At 38.2% G+C, this 17,978-nt stretch overlaps 1 protein-coding gene across 2 annotated transcripts; it reads right to left on the reverse strand.

The window, feature by feature from the left end:
• Positions 1 to 1,139: 1,139 nt before the first annotated feature.
• WSB1 (WD repeat and SOCS box containing 1) lies at positions 1,140 to 17,784 on the reverse strand. Of its 2 annotated transcripts, XM_061175394.1 has the most exons (9): positions 17,476 to 17,784; positions 10,724 to 10,892; positions 9,616 to 9,884; positions 8,179 to 8,310; positions 6,762 to 6,862; positions 4,322 to 4,494; positions 3,701 to 3,814; positions 2,565 to 2,672; positions 1,140 to 2,289 (listed from the first exon to the last, which is right to left on the reverse strand). In XM_061175394.1, exons 1-9 carry the CDS (start codon positions 17,513 to 17,515, stop codon positions 2,130 to 2,132), a joined length of 1,266 nt encoding a protein of 421 aa, XP_061031377.1. In that variant the 5' UTR covers positions 17,516 to 17,784; the 3' UTR covers positions 1,140 to 2,129. The 2 variants fall into 2 exon arrangements, with proteins under 2 accessions (XP_061031377.1, XP_061031378.1); XM_061175395.1 differs by lacking the exons at positions 1,140 to 2,289; positions 2,565 to 2,672; positions 3,701 to 3,814; positions 4,322 to 4,494 and adding an exon at positions 4,661 to 5,867.
• Positions 17,785 to 17,978: the final 194 nt, after the last annotated feature.

A 17,978-nucleotide genomic window follows, 5' to 3' on the forward strand; every position in this document is an offset into this window, starting at 1 on the left:
AAGGCAGGGCAAACCAATCGAATCCAAATTTACCTCAACTGCAAGCAGGCAGGGAATTTCAAGGACCGTAAGTTTAAGATTTGCCAACCTCAGATCAAGTTACAGGTCATAAAAGTCATTTGAAGTTGTGAAAAGATTGCTTGGCTACTGAGGGTGAGAGGCATTTTCCTATGTTCACAGGCACCCCTATGGGGTCCTAAAACAGGAAATGAAATCTGAACATAAAGGCTCTCTTGTCAGTTCTCCAAATGACATGAGAGAAAGCGGCAGTACCATTTTAAAATCATGTAGCTAGAATCTGACCCGTGTTAGTATCCCAATCATGTCTTCCCTACCTTCCTTTGGTCACTCAGTCTAAAGCATTACCATCCTGCTATTACTTCTTCCTGATAGACATACGGAAAATGTAAGCGTGTTTCTATTTATATTCTGCAATCTTCCTTTCATCTTGCACTGTGGTTTTCATGGGGAGATGGCAAGCAATTCTGGCTTTCTCAGAGAACATATCTTCCCAAAATGCTATTTTTACCTAATTGGATATGTTGGTTGGAGAGTAAATAATTTAATGATGTGAAGGGTATTGGTATCTTACTGCTTTATAAAGTAGATGTATTAAAGTAAAATGAAAAAAAAAAATCACAACAGGTTTAAAGATAAGATGCTTTTGTAAAATACAGGTGATTCTCAAGAAGTAACTTGGGTAGATTTTCCACTGGCTTTTAAATTTATAACCTACAACTATATACACCCCGAAAAGAGCAACTTGTAAGAACTTCAAAACAGTTTCTCAGTGGAGACAAGTCTTCAAGGGTACGCATAGCTAATAAAAGTTTTCCTCATTTTGCCTCCTCAAAGGGCCCACACCACTAGATTTTTTTCTTATGGTTACTTTAGCCAGAAAGGTTTACTATAAGCCTATTAGGTCCCCTAAAAGATCATAATTTTCTTTTGCTCAGTAGTTATTTTAAAGTGAGCATTTCTGCAGCACTCCTCCAAGAACAAACCAAGTAAAAGCGGTTGCATTCATGGAGCGTTAACTCTCAAGCAGTGCCCTACAGTTGTGCTGTTTCTTCATTACCCTTCTTATTTAATTTGCCTGTGGTGCTTCCAACACATTTAAGAAACATTTGAGATAGTGGTTTTTTTTTTTTTAACAAGTCTTTAATTAAAAAACTCAACAAAAATATATAATCAAGCATTTTACATAATGCATACATTCTTAATATCTGCAGGTAAGATAAATAACAGAAGGCAAAAGCAGATATACTAATTGTATTGCTTCTCTTTGGCAAGTCACCAATATTATCCCCTGCAGAAACATAGGATATGTGTAAAAAATAAACAAAAAGCAAATAAACCCACCACGGTCTTAAAATAATTGTCCCTTAGTACAAACAACAAAATATTTAGCAATAATGCAGCAGATGGATTTTTCAAATTGACTAAAATTTATTATAATACTTTATTTATACCACAGGGGTTAAAGTAGCAAGCTGCTTTCCAAAATTAAGGCCCACAGCAGTAGTTAGGAAAAAAAAAAAGGACACCCTTTTTTCCTGGTTATATCCTGGCTATTTTTCATTTAATAATGTGACATTCAAATTCTACCTCTCATATGCCACTCCTAGGAAAACAAAATCCTTCCCTAGACAAAAGCTGTTTTACTTGAAGGTCAGTTGTCTGACCACCCCCCAAATACACATTTTGTTATGAGGCATTCAGCTTTCTTAAGTCAGTATTTACCATCTAACTCAGTGTCCCAGAATAAAAAAAATTCCTTCCACTTTACAGCAAAGATACATATTGTGGCTCTACTGAAGCAATATATACATGTTGGAACTAAAAATTAGAAAAGCAGAAGGGTCCATTCAAAACACAGCAGCTTATATCGAAATATATACATGTATGTATATGTTTTCACAGTTACATTTTAGAAAAAAATTTACATTTGATATGTTCAGAAATATTTCTCCTAAGGTCTATAAATAATATTTTAAAAGCTCAACTGATCAAAATGCAATACAAGAATGTATCAAATTAAATAAATCTCCTAAACCTTGAAGTCAGTAAAGCTTGAGGTTTGTGTAAAGTGTGTTGTCAGTCCCTAACACTAGGGAAGACAGCATCCTCTAAACACGGTAGGAGAGGAACTCTAAAACTTTGGAAGGAATCGGCAGCTCCTGGACTTCTTGGGTGGGCATCACTCTCCGGATTGACAGGCGACATAAATGTTGGAGGCTAGGGACTTGCCTTGGAGTGGCCCAAAAATACACACTTCCATCATGTGTCCTAAACAGAAACAAACAAATCACAAGCTCAATCACACAAATCCATGTATTTCATCATCCCACAGCTCAAACAACTACCACCGAGGCTGTGAATTAGAGCCACAAACTGCACATTAAAACCTAATTAAGGAGACCTGCCCAGTGATCTCCCTCTATGACAAAGTAATAATATTATAAAGAGCCCTTATGGAAGATTTACTGACAATAAAATACAGGCTGCTTTGACTAAAAGCCACCTTAAATTGCCTCTTAAAAGAAAACAGAAAAATCACTTACCCAGCAGCTAAAACACTGCCATCAGTAGAAAAGGCACAGCAAAGACCATTGCTCAAAGGTGCAACTTGCACTGGATAATCCTCATCAATTCTCCAGAACCTCACCATTCTGGAAAGGAAATAAATCGTCCAGTGATTATCTAGTAGGAAATTTAAGGTAAAAGCAACTTTTAAAATTCAGAAAGAAATGCCACTCTGTGCTGAGTCACAAAATATACACACAAACACACACACACATCACTGCAGCAATGACTGGAACTTGCTTTATAAAAGATTTTATAGTTTATACCAATTGGTAATTTGGATTAATTCACACTGAGAGACTATAAAGCATGGCTGCCTTCACTTCCCAGTGTTCTGATCTGTAATGCCCACAACCGGAAACTTTCTCCTTACTTCCTTACACTTAAAATATAATCGGTATCTGATCTGTTTAACTCTTTTCAAGAAGTTTATGAAACTTTTCACCTAGGTAGAGTGTGTCTAGGAATAGCAGACAACTGATAGTCAGAAACTAGCTGAACAAACAGGAAAACAATGACTGCTCGCAAACAAAGAACTCTCCCTGTACATTTGCTAACATTCTAGAAAGATGGTAATGAGTCACTTTCTGAACTGATGTGACCAAATTGCTTAATGTTATATCCACATACATTGATAAAAGTATGAGAAAATGGAATGGCTACATCTAGTTTCTCCTTACCAATAAGCAGCACATCTCACTCATGTGACATTTCATCTTTATAGTCTCAGTTTCAGTGGATACAAATGACTCTGTTTTAATCATTTATTTCACTTTGAAAATGTCCTTCTGTTTCAACCTTTATATTACTAAGAAAATCTGTCAGCTGAGCTAAAAAGTTAATTAAAAATGCACCCAGTTTGCCTGAATCAGTTAACAAACAAAGAACACAGGGAAAGGCACGCATTATCTTTAGTTTACATAAATACTGTTCAGGCCAATATTCTTTAAGACACATAAACATCCCCCAAGGTCTTGTCTAGAAGAAGGGCCATTAAAACCCAAACTGCAGAAAGGCCATATTTTTCATCCTTAAGAATGTTTTTTATTAAGTAGAAGAATGAAAGGAAATCTTTACAATAATAAATAGGTCACGATGTAATTCACACACTTACTTATCATCAGCAAGGCTTGCAACATGCAGTCCGTCATGACTGAACGAGACAGATCGTACCCATCGGTCATTTGCTCCTCCAGCAAATATTGGAGTGGGTGGGGGAAACAGGTGCCTGAGGTCAAAGACATGTTTTCAGTGGAAATGAGAGTCACTTCAAGAAACAAAACTACCCAGGTACAAAGTACATCAGTCTTTGGAATAATGTTTAAAGTGGCCTTAACAAACACAACTGAGAAGACTGAGCAGAGCTAGTCTATCCACTTTAAATGAAGCGATTAAACCTAATTACTAATCTCCTTCTTACAGAGTGGTTTAAGACTAAGTCCAACTTTAGTTTTAACTATGTTTCCCCAACACGAAACTCTAAATATAATTACCACTTCTACAGAGTCATGTACTGTTAAGTAACAATAACAAGATCTGCATCAAGAAAGTCAAATTTATTTGTAGAATTTAGACGCATTATTAAAGGGCCTAAATGATACCGAAATTTTAAATTATGACAGACTGTAATTTTAGATTTCACATGTTAATGATTCTAATCATCCCCATGACTTCTTAAAAGCTATACTGATAGTAGAGATGAATTACAGACTAAAATAATTCATGCTGTACCCACCCAAATTCCATCAGAATGTCTCCAGTGTGTGGATCCCAGATATAAACTCGAGTATCATAAGATGCCGTAGCCAGTAATGCTCCATCAGGAGAAAAGTCACAAGCTACAACATCATGGTGATGTCCTTCTAGTTTCCGTATCATGGTATATTTATCCATATTCCAAAGGAAAACCTGCAAAAAAGGCAAATGTTATAGCTTCATTCAGACATGCAGAGGACAAAATGGCACATCTTAAACTAAAACTGCTAAATTTAATTAAGATTACATTAAATTAAACATTATAAATTATGAATAATTATGAAAGAATATGCTCAGTGTCATAGTCAAAGATTAAAATCAGTTAAGTTAATTAAAATAAACATGCAAATTCTATTTCAAATGTTTCTGTTAAATGTTAATTTAAAAATAAGCCTAAACACAAAAAAGGCAATGCAATTTAACCACAGTTATACTGACATCCATTTATTCCAAAAACTAATTAACTAAAATATACAGAAATAAATAGGGTTAAGTACTACAAACCCCCTTCTTTTTTTTTTCCAGAAACTACCAAATTTTTAAAAAATATACAGACAGAAAATATAAGGTTAACAAATTGTTACTCCATTGGCATCTCCCTTTGAGATAATCACTTGTTTACAATAGGCTTGGGTCACCAACGTGAGCCTAGGAAGAGAAACAGATACTGCAAGCAAAGAGAATTTTTCACAGCCAAATGAAATTTCTTTGGCAAACAACAAGGATGTTAAACCACATTACAAAATGAAAATGCTAATTTACGAAAATAATACAATTAACAACATTTCTGTGAATCAAGATTTGCCAATCTTATTTTTCCCAAACCAACCACAATCATTAGTCATTTTAAGTATAAAACATTTAAATTACTTTAGTACAAGTTGACACATAGTTTTAGATTCTAAAGATCAATAGTTATACTGTGCAGAATAGCTCTAAACAGGATTCTAATGTTTACTTCAATCTGTTACATTAAATGTGAGCTTGGAGGTTTATTACAATCCTAATAAGACAAACTCTCCTCCTCTTGGAGTAAAGCAATCCTTTTTGCTACGTTTTTCTGCACAGACACAATATATTATTTCCAAAGAAAAATAAATACAAATTTTAAATTGGATCAAAGACTTAAGGTATCTCTAGTATCTCAAAGAATTCCAAAAAATAGCACAGAGAAACCATTTGAAAGCCAACTACATTATATTAAATTGGTTTCACACGTTAGACTCCCAATTCCACCAGACTGGAAGATCAATTACATCGGAGGAGTCAGTTGGTTTCACTGTGGGGAAAATTATTTTTAAAAAGAAAAAAAGAAAGAAAGAAAAGCAGAAAGTGGACATCGACCAGCACCTGTGTACGTACAGTACACCTTGCAGCCGAATGCAAGGTTACTTCATCCTATGGTAAAGGTCGCCCCCAGCCCGGTAGCCAGAGATGCCACTCTTTCTGCCCAGCTAACACCATTGTGCGCCTGTGTGCGAGTGGTGCCAGCATAACCTCAATCACACCAATATTGCTGCCACCACCTGTGACAGGGAAAGCAAGAAGCATATGGAAAACACACAGCCTAAAATAGCAATGTCAACATCTAGCTTTGCTCTTCTTATGATTTTTAAAGAACTGAATATTTTTTTCTAAACTGCCAACATTTGCAACTATCATTTTAACACACTTCTTGGCTAAATAAAATGCATTTTAACCAGCCTCCCACCCCCCATTAATTCAAAGTGTATTGTGATCATCACATGTATTTGGACTTCAACCATTTTCATAAATACCTGAAGCTAATAAGATCTCTTTAACTAAACTAACTCAGAGCTGGTAGACAACTAACTAAAGGAGGGTTCATCAATAAGCATAACCCTCTTAAGAGTCACTTTATACTTAATCTGTCTACAGGTATGCTATGCGAGACAGATCATATCAAATTTAGATGAAATTTACTCCAGGACATACATGACTGTTATTTTTATTCTTATTAGATTTTTAAGTTACTTTTTTTCAGTTAAATGTCCAGGACCAGCTGGGACTTAAAACTTTTTAACAGCAAACTGGACCAAAAAAAAAAAAAAAAATAGAACAACAGAGAAGAAAATAATTAGCAAGGGAATATCTTAACATTTGGACTAGATCTCTTCTATAGCACATAAACTCTCCTAGATCTGAGAAAATATAAAATTGACATACCCCTCATTTTATGAATATCATCTCTAACTAAAACAATCCAATTTATCACTTTACAATCAATAACTATACTTATTTAATTTCCCTCATGCAAATTCTCCCCCATCATGAAATAACACATTTAAGATATTCAAGACACCGAGCACAGACTTAATAGGTTACTTAGATTTAAAATGATTATGCACACATTATTATAATCCAATTCACAGTAAGTATACAAGAACTTTGACACATACTGCTTTACTGGCTCCCACTGAACACAGCATAGAAGAGTCAGGAGAGAATGCACAGCTGTACACCCAGTTCTGATGGCCCCTCAATACTTTCATCATGTTTCCTGAACAAAAGGAAAATACCTGGGTTAACCCTAGAATCTACTTTAAATAAGTAGCATTTCAAAAATGGCAGAATCACAGAATCACAAACTTCTACAGAGGCAGTGATTAATCTATTGCAGGGGTTGGCAATATACAACAGTTGCTTATTTTTGTACCTAAGTTTTACTGGAACACAAGCATGCCCATTGTTGTGACAGTAGAGTGGAGTAACTACTGCAGAGATAGCATGGTCCACAAGCCTAAAATATTCACCATCTGGCCCTTTAAGAAAAGGTCGGCTGACTTACAACTGAAAGTATGTTGAGAGAGCAAGTTCCATATGATATGAGAAAGAAAATAAAATTTAATTTTCAAATGTTTTAACTATTGGGATCCCTTCACCCCTCAATAGCTGAGCAATCAGAGAATTGATAAATGCAGAAGAGGTGCCACATAGTTTGGTAATAGTATTAGTGTATTATTCTATCAGGCAATGGTTATTACCCATAAGCTGAAACAAGTCTCCAAATCTGAGGGGTTTGTTTTCTACTACATTCAATATAAGCTATATTTCCCCAAACAAGCCTGTCACCTTCCAGCTTGAGGCTGGTAGAGCACTAGCAGATCTTAATTAAATACATGGTTTTAGTTAAAACTGTAAACTCTTTCATCAGAGGCTAAGAAGGGGGAAGAGATGCTCATCTCAGGTCTTCTCAAACAAGGTAGACTCTCCAAAACTTTGTAAAAGGATCACAATTATCAATGTTTCCGAAAAAGCTAAAACTTGACACTGATATTCCTTTTACTATATTGGAGGGCAAATCTCTTACTTTTTATAATTCTTACTTAAACTATCCAACTTATTATTATGATTAGTATTTACATCCTATAAATTCTGGTGTATAAATCATGTTTGAATTTACATTTTATTAGTTACTAAGTTATATCTTTTGTTAGGTCAAGATCTACTTAAATTTTCACTAAGCAAATGAAGGAAGTTAATCCTCCCCAGTATAAAGGAAATAAAACACAGACCAGTTCAAATAAAACCCTAAGACTGATCCAGATTTTGTCCTCAAATAGTTGATACAGATATGTGTAGTTAGTTTCTGAGTAATATCAGATTGTTTACTTAGAGTAACTGCTGGCTCCTATTCTGGATCACATTTATGATTTTGTTTGATCTGTACAGGGAAAGGGACCAAAGGACTAAGCAGAGAAAAGGAAACTTTGATCATGTCACTTTTAATGTCAAATGCCCCAAGTGTTCGTAATACCTCTCAGTAGTAATATCCAGTAACTAATTCTTTTCCACAGCCTAGAAAGAAAGACATACCATCATCTTTCAGGTCCCACACTCTCAGAGTTTTGTCTCTTGAAGCTGACACCAGGATCAAGCTCCCATCTGGAGCAAAAGTTAAATCTCTGACCACTTCAGTATGATCTACCAAGTTAAGGAGGAGTTTTCCTAAATGCAATGGAAGGTGGGAAAGAGACAATGTTAATAATTTTAATCAGCTTCCATATTAAAAAAATAGGGTTGAGATCACCATTAAAAAAAAAAAAAGAATAGAAATATCTGGGTACCTCCTTAGTTTACCAAGTGTAAAATGACTTACTTACTAGTGCCTTTACTATTATCTTTAAAGATTCACTATTTACATTGTTTTAAAATGGATTATTTCCAAGATACCAAAGCCTAAATTAGAAAAATTAAAAGGGAATTCCTGAAATGTGAACAAACTCCTCGATCAAGTCAATTTGATATCAAGAAAATCTACATCATTTAAAAATCTTTGTATAGTATGATTTTAAAATACAAAATCAAAATTTTCCTTTTCTTTTACTTGGCCTAGACTACGAATGGACTGTCAAACTCCCCCAAAGATACACGTTATCCTATAACAGCCTAAATTTTTAAACATAATCTCGATGAAAAAAAGGTACTTTATTCATCTAATATTATAGTTTTAGTTTTCTATGAAAAGCAATGCGCTTACCTTAAATGTTTTCCCAGAATTCAATCAAATTTACTGATTCATTATCCCCACTCAGTGTTAGTATCACTTGCTGTATTCTAATGTACATAATTTTAATGCTCATTTAAAAAAATCTTTTAAATTTTGGAGTACATACTATCAGCCAGAAACTATTTTAGGTAGTGAACAACACATTTACTTTTTTAAAATTTATTTTATTTTATTTTATTTTGGCTGTGCTGCATGGCTTGCGGGATCTTAGTTTCCTGACCGGGGATCGAACCCATGTCCCCTGCAGTCCTAACCACTGGACCGCCAGTGAATTCCCACAACACATTTACTTTTAATTGCCCAAAGAATTTAACTTCTCAACCTATCTGGTTAAACTTTAGATAAAATGTCATTAAAACTTTCCAGAGGTTAGATAATGATTGTTGAAAACCAGATTTACCTTGAAAGCCTCTAAGCTATCAATCATTGAAAAAGTATGTAAGAAAACACCTTGCGATTTGAGTCATAAACTAAATTACCAGTTTATAAGTGATAATTCCTTAGACGTGCCCTTCCTACTATAATATTCTCTGAAGAGTGATCAAGCAATATGAACTCGATTTTCCTAAATTAAAACTATGAGCTGAAGATGCTATTTAGGCCAAATATAAAGATACATTCATGGCATCAATTCTTGCTTCTCTGTGAGTTAAAATCCTCAAATTATGTATTCTTCCAGTGCCTATGAGCTATGCTTGCATCATAAGATAATCAGGTTTGCTTTCAAAACTATGACTCCATACCTGTATATACATCCCATATTTTGATACGCCCGTTGTTTAACCCTGTGGCAAGGAGTAGCTGATCTTGTCCAAATCTGAATCGATGCCATTCTATGTTTACACAGCGACTCTGTTTTTCTGGAACTGAAGATCCAAAAGCAAGACTCCAGACTATATCGCCACAGTCTATAATATGTTCACGAGGCTTATTTTTTTGACCACCATCACTGTTTTGTCTTGACAATCTTAAACTGCTTGAATTGGTGATATTCTTGGTGCCATGCAAGAGACTGGGTAGAAAAAAAGGTCAGATTGAAATCTAGTTATTATTTACTCTGGACTCACGTGAATACTAAATAATGGTAAGTGTTTGTTAAAATAACTTCAATATTATTATAGTGATACTGAATAACAACAGAATCCTTATAGATGGGAAGAGGAAAAGTTGCTACAAGCTACAGGGGCATGACCGAATAAATTCAGACTAAAAGAAATCCTCAGTGTCTGAGAAAAAGTTCAACAATAAAGCAATTTATAATTTATTCATTTCAAATTTTCAAATTTGTTTTACTATATCCTTATTGATATAGAAATCCTATCTCAATTAGGACTCCTTTAATTAACCCAAAAGTATAAACAAGCAAAAAACAAAAACAAAAAATTCTGAGAACATTAAGATATTGTGAAGCTGACACCAGAAAACTATCTTAAACCCCATAATAATCAGTAGTTTCCCATACGTTCTAGACCTAAAGTAATACGTAATACGGACATTAATGACGAAAACCATAAAGGTGAACTAAACACAAAAAGCAGGGGAAGATTAAATTTAGTAGATACATTTTAGAAATTGCACTACCAAGGCACAATTAACCTGCCTTTTGATATATGGAAAAGAAAAATTTAAAGACACCGAAGTATCTGAGAAAGTATTCTATAATATATAAGGCCAGACAATTCTTCCCACAAATTTTCCAACAAATATATTCAGCTTATGAGTAAAATGCATTTACAACAGTCTCCAAAGGAAAAAACTTAAATAGCAAAATAATCTTATTATTCCACACAGAGAAAAAAATAAATTCTACAAACAGATAGATACAAAATACAAAAAAGAAAGCAGTCTTACAAGTTCTTAAGGCACTGGGACCACGGAACAAGCTTTACTGCACGATGTCCTTGTGACCAAGCAAAGTATGAACCATCTGGAGCAAAAGCAACAGTCCAATTTTCACGACCACATTTCTTGTCAAAAGGAGCCGCAGGAGCTAAAAGTTCACCTATAGTACGTGATCTCACTAAAAGGAAAAATAAAAAATATAGGGTATCATATATAACCAACAATGAATTTGAGACTGCATCCATATTACTTTGGGATCCACTCAGCTCCACTGAGTTTTTCCTTTTTCTATGTAGACAAGGTACAATGAGTTCTGCATTCTACCCTTTGAGGGGAGATGTGTGGTGTGAAGACCCCATAATGAGAATAAACATCTTTAAGTTTTGATAAAGTGATTTTCCTAAAATTTCCCAAATCAAGAGCTTTTTAAGACAGTTTCAAAAAAAAAAAAAAACTGGTCAAATAACAATAATGTAATGATCAATCAGGGCTAGCAATTACTGAAGTCCTGACTTTTGCACTGCCTTATGTTTTCCTCAAATTACTAACATTTAAAAGGCAAGAAACTGAAGTTGCTCTGCAGGACAAGTATCTTCCAAAAAGTTTGTAGCTTTCAAAAACCATAAACCACTATAAAATAAAGTTTTATATCATTACTCAAAGGAAGCACTATAGGTACTTCCCTGGTGGCGCAGTGGTTAAGAATCCGCCTGCCAATGGGGGGGACAGGGGTTCGATCCCTGGTCCGGGAAGATTCCCATATGCAGCAGAGCAACTAAGCCCGTGCGCCACAACTACTGAGCCTGTGCTCTAGAGCCCACGAGCCACAGCTACTGAGCCCGTGTGCCACACTGCTGAGGCCTGCGCGCCTAGAGCCTGTGCTCCGCAACAGGAGAGGCCATCGCAATTAGAAGCCTGCGCACTCCAACGAAGAGTAGCCCCCGCTGGCCGCAACTAGAGAAAGCCTGTGAGCAGCAACCAAGACCCAACACAGCCAAAGATAAATTAAATTAAAAAAAGAAAAAAAAAAAGGAAGCACTATAAAATGGTCTAGTCAAAACATGAATATTCTTATCTTTTTCAAGTCACAAAACCCACAAAATCCTCAGAACTAGAAGGAACTTAAAGGTTACTTAGTCCAGCCTCCCCAACCAGTGCTTTAAAATGCACTGTATTTGGGACTTCCCTGGCGGTCCACTGGTTATGACTCTGTGCTTCCACTGCAGGGGGCATGGGTTTGATTGCCAGTGGGGGAACTAACATCCCGCATGCTGCTCGGTGCCACCAAATAAATAAAATGCATTGTTATTTGTGATTCTCGAATAGTGGTCCTCAAGCATCTTCCTAATGGGCCACAAACTCACCCAAAAATGGAAGTAATTCTTTTGGTTTTTAGGACAAAAAAAGAGAACAAGTTCATATATTTTAAATTTAGTTACCAGAACTTAAATTTAGCATTCATAACTAAAACTGGCATATTTGGGACTTCCCTGGTGATGCAGTGGTTAAGAATCCGCCTGCCAATGCAGGGGACACAGGTTCGAGCCCTGGTCTGGGAAGATCCCACATGCCGTGGAGCAACTAAGCCCGCGAGCCACAACTACTGAGCCCACGTGCCACAACTACTGAGCCTGCGAGCCACAGCTACTGAAGCCCGCGTGCCTAGAGCCCGTGCTCCGCAACAACGGAAGCCACCGCAATGAAGAAGCCCGCACACCGCAACGAAGAGTAGCAGCCAAAAATAAATAAATAAATTTACTTTTAAAATAAAATAAAATAATTAAACTGGCATATTAGAGTGTACAGAGAATTTTTCTTCTGCCTTTAACAAGAAGGATAATCAACAAGTTCCTATTGTACATGTGCACACGCAAACGCGGCTGCTATTTCCTCAATTCTGGAAAAGGATCTCTTTTTTTTTTTTTTGGCTGCGTTGGGTCTCCGTTGCTGCGCATTGGGCTTTCTCTAGTTGCGGCAAGCAGGGGCTACTCTTCGATGTGGTACGCGGGCTTCTCCTTGTGGTGGCTTCTCTTGTTGCACAGCACAGGCTCTAGGCGCGCGCGCTTCAGTAGTTGTGGCTCGCAGGCCCTACAGCGCAGACTCGGTAGTTGTGGCTCACGGGCTTAGTTTCTCCGCGGCATGTGGGATCTTCCAGGACCAGGGCTCGAACCGGTGTCCCCTGCATTGGCAGGCGGATTCTTAACCACTGCGCCACCAGGGAAAGGATCTTAATCAGTCTACCACCACTGCTGTCTTGGGTCTGTCTTGATTTCAAATTTTGCTACTCTTCCTTTTTAGTTATAAGTCCCCTTCGGTTTAGTTTCCCTATTATCTATTTTGCGATCTGTTGCGTGTTCAACTCTATGGTCTACTTTTATGTTTTGGGCTTAAAGTTTCCAACAACTAAACTTCAATATATTCTACATACTGCAGTTCAAATGAGAACCACATATACTCCTATTGCAAGAGCAGATATATATACACAAACCCCAAAACTGTATTCATTCAGTGACACTTTCAGTCTCCACGTGTGCTCCACCAACAGGGATTGTAGCACCTGGCATGTGACAGGGGCTCAGAAAATATTTATTGGACCAATATGAAAGCACATGTATAAGCTCCCATTCTTAAGCGATTTAAATATTTCCTTGGGACTTCCCTGGTGGTGCAGTGGATGAGACTCTGTGCTCCCATTGCAGGGGGCCTGGGTTCGATCCTTGGTCAGGGAACTAGATCCCACATGCATGCTGCAACTAAGAGTTCGCATGCCACAACTAAGGAGCTGGTGAGCCGCAACTAAGGAGCCTGCCTGCTGCAACTAAGACCTGGTGCGATCAAATAAATAAAATAAAAATAAATATTAAAAACAATAATTAATAAATAAATATTTCCTTGCCCAGTTCTTTGATACATTAATAATGAGATTATGGTTTAAAAAGTGAAACAAAGGAAAACTGAAATCTCTTTTCCTATGATATTCATAAATATAAATATGCACCTATTTTGGCACAGCTGAAATTATTAGAAAATTTCCTTTTGATGACTCAAAATCTTCCTCCGTGACACCCCACCCACTCAGTACTTGGTCTGATCTAAAAGAATAAGCCTGATCCTGCTCTCACATGACATTCATATATTGAAGACGGCCATGACATCAGCAACTAAATCTTTTCACCAGGATAAAATCTGGAGAGTTTTCAATCATCCCTTAGATTACATGGTTTCAAGTCCATTCTCCACCTACACCTTGATACTTTTCTGGATAAACTCCAGTTAGTAACGGTCCTCAAAAAAGTAGAACTTTTTCAACCAAACACAATACTTCAAGCGTGGTTTAATCAAAGCAGAACCCCCCACCTACCCCTGCCCCACTTGTATCACATGACTTTAATACAAAATTCACAAACCGGTGACACTCTTATGCCTGTAGAATGATTTTTTAAATATACAAATGAGGGAGTTCCCTGGTGGCCTAGTGGTTAGGATTCTGGGCTTTCACTACCGAGGGCCCGGGTTCAATCCCTGGTTGGGGAACTAGGATCCCACAAGCCGCACGGCGCGGCCAAAAAAAAACCAAAAACAAAACACTCACATACAAATGATTTTTGAAAGGGCTTGCTGCTCCATGTCCCCTATATCCCTCCAAGCCCACAGTCTTTCATTCATGTGCCTGGTCCCTGAATTTGCAACCCCTGCCTAAATCTTTTTTTTTTTTTAAACATGGGTTTCTATAACCACATCTATCTTTTAAAATCCACAAATTTTAGGAGAAAAAGAAAATCAAAGTTCACAAATAAGGAAAGCAAGTTTTAAAATTCTACTGAAAAATGCAAGCATTTATCTTAAAAAGAGAAAGCCCCTGATTAAACTAGATGAGTATACTTATATAACTTCCATCTCAAAAAATAGAGGACTGGCCCTTGCATTCAACTTCAAAAACATCTGGTAAATCAGACTAGAACTCATTTCTCCTTTAGCAAGCATAAGCAAGACTAACTTTCCTACAGAAGACTCATTTTTTTAAATCTGTATTTTAGGATCACTCTGTATTTTTCTTCTTTCACCTTGACCACAATCACAAAACTCCTCTTGTGTAAAGGGTGGTAATAAATTAACTAAAAAACTGGTTCAGATAACAAAGACCACGAAATAATAAGCTAATCTACTCTCGAATATATATTTTTTTTTTCAAGAAATAGGGCCACCCTAAAAAAATACTGCCAAATAAATACAAACAAGTACTGAATTAATAATTACCTTGTGTTTCTTTGCTTGTTAACAGGCATATAAAATGATCACTGCATTTTAATCAAATAATTTAAACACTCATTTAAATACTTACTGGTACACTATTATAAACCAGCACAAGGTTTATAAAGAAGAAAAAATTTTAATTAAACCTTTATATACTACCTGCAACTGTTGAATGTTAGTATCCTAAGATACTATGATTTAATGACCTTGTATAAGGGAAAAGCTGCCTGCCATGGGAACTTGGCCATTAGATACAAGTTCTTAATATTATTAATATCTGCACAGTAGTAACACATCATCTGAGTCACTGCTCAACCAAGCAAACCAGATTCAGCTCCTTCTTCACATTCCTCCCTGCAATTTCATAACTAGAAAGGGAGGATCTGTGGCAGAACCTTGTGAAAGAGGGCAGTAGCTCTAGGCAGTAACTCCCTGTCACAGAGACTTCTTTAATCATTCATGGAATCTTGCCTCCTCTTTCAGTACTTACTTGAGAAACCAAACAGCTATAATTAATACCCAAGAAAAAATGTTAGTCCTTACTGATAGATACAAAGCAACGCAGAGGTATTAGTGTTTAACTTTGTATTCAAATGATATTTTAAAAAATGAAACAAAGAAACAAAAACCTGGGGTTTAAAAAAAAAACTTACAAAAGGCCAAAGTTCTTTTAAATATAGCAACTTTATACTATATAGTAACTTTATATAGTTATATAGTAACTTTATATTATATCCAGGAAATAACACTGAGACAAATATGCAAAAAAAAAATTTTTTTTAATTAAAAAAGCTATTTAGTGCATGGTTCTACCTTATGCAGGTATGCTAAGAACCTCTATCCATCCCTTAGAAGACAGGACTGGAAAGTTTTCAAAATGATTCATCAAGATGAAATAAAATACAGATAAATGAAAGGCAGATCACTCATCTGCAATACTGCTGTTGAGTAGGAAAAAAAAAATAGCACTGAATTGAGAATAAGAACTTTTGAGTTCTATGTTCCACAGTTAAAATAAAAATTGGACTTGAATTTTGTTTTCTCTGTATGTTTAAAATAGTCATTAAAACCAGGGTTAAAGTCCCCTCCTAACCTGCCATTCAACCTTATCTCTAAGAGAACAAAAGTCCAGAACTCTAAGATAGCTGTCTCTAGATATAAAAATTCACCCACATACAGGATACAGGGCCTTTTGGATACTTCAGCTTCTCCCTTTCTCTAGAAAACCTCCTCCAACGATTCAATAAAGGCACACGTTTAGTTGAAGAACAAGAAAATGCAAAGGCTCTCTGCTCAGTAGCTACCTCCAAGTTTCATTTAATTAACACACAGTATTGGGCTCTGGGGAGGGATGAGGAGATGCTAAATCTGTTTTATTTTTTTTAAATAAAAACTGTCTATCTATCTACCTATCTATATTTTTTTGTCCATGCAGCGCGGCTTGCGGGACCTTAGTTCCCCGACCAGGGATCCAACCCGGGCACCCGCAGTGAAAGCGCCCAGTCCTCACCACTGCACCGCCAGGGAAGTCCCAAAAACTGTATGTATTTAAATAAGGTGTATAACATCACTTGATAAGTTCAGGGTTTACAAGCATAGCAATCAATGCACAGCACCCGCAACTCGCCCCAAAGTTGTTCCAGTTATATTACCTTGAGAGAGGATTTAAATAATGTGAGGTGCTTTCTACTGAGTCAGTGGGTAGGTCCTGACGCAGGACATTCAACATCTATTGGCTGGTCTTCTGCTTGGCAGGGCTGGCCACTAAGCCAGTTTCTAGGCAGCCTTTTCAAGAGTCTGCTCTTCTGTAGATCAGCTTTTCCCCGGTCACTCCACCCAACCACCCTGCTCCTCCCTGCTCCTCTGAGTGTGAGAGATAACTGAGTCTCCTCCCCAGAGCCGCTGCCTTTCTTAACGCCATGCCATTTTTTTAAATACTGCTTTTTCCAGGCTGATGGCACCTCTTCGGCTGCATTTCTCCTTATAATTGTTGGTATGCACGAAGACCCATCCTTTCATAACAGCTCAGATCACACAAGTTTACTTTTCCCCACCGGAAACTTCTTTAAGAGTCCTGAAGACTTGCCCAGCCCTCCCCTGCCCACTCGACGCCCCAGCCCCTTAGCCAGAAGAAATCCAGAAGAATGGCCCTGCGCGGACCGCCGATGAGAAAACTGGGGGTGGGGGGGTGGTCCCCGGGGAAGCGTGTCCATCTCCGGCCACACAATCATTGCAACCCTCGCCACTCGGCGCCCAGGTTCTCTTTGCCTCTAATATCCGCGCACCGCCTCCCTCCGTGCCAGGCGCACAGCAGGCGCCGCATCAATGCAGATCCCATTTACCCTCGGCGACACCACCCGCAGGGCCGCTTCCCTTCTCTTCGCTCCAGGGCTTGGCCCCGGCTCACTGTTCTTCCTCAGACTCAGAGACGCTTCCTCCCGAGCCTCTGCCTCTCCGCAGCCCCCGCGCGCTCACCAGTAACCCTCACCCATCGTCCCATTCCTCACCGATCTCTTTCTCGTTGACCCTCGGGGGAAAGCTGGCCATCTATGGGGCACCGTCTGATTCCGGGGGCGCGATGCGGACGCAACGACAGAGAAGGGAAAGGCGAGCGCCGAGGGGCGTGACGCGGGCTGGGTCCCTCCCGGTCCCAGGGACGGAGGGGAGGGGCGGGGCGGTCGCGGCGGCTTCTGCCGACTGCCCCGGGAAAACTCCGGGAGGCCTCGGACCAAACTACGGAGTCAAACACAGACAATAGATGCTGTTCCCTTCCTCACGCCTACGGACCAAGACGCTTCCCTCCACACAACCGACTGCAAACGAGACACTGGAGACAAAATGGCGCGTGTCGCGGGGGATAGCAGGGCAGTGGGGGCGGAGCCTCGTGACGTCACAGAGCGATGGCCAGCCTCCGGACGTTCGGGACGTGACGGCCTCGGCTCGGCGCCCCGCCGTCTCTCCGGGTGCGCGCGGGCGTTGCCCTGGGGACGCGAAGGGGGAGCCGGAAGAG

This window comes from Eubalaena glacialis, chromosome 19 (assembly GCF_028564815.1).
Source record: "Eubalaena glacialis isolate mEubGla1 chromosome 19, mEubGla1.1.hap2.+ XY, whole genome shotgun sequence".
NCBI lineage: Eukaryota > Metazoa > Chordata > Mammalia > Artiodactyla > Balaenidae > Eubalaena > Eubalaena glacialis.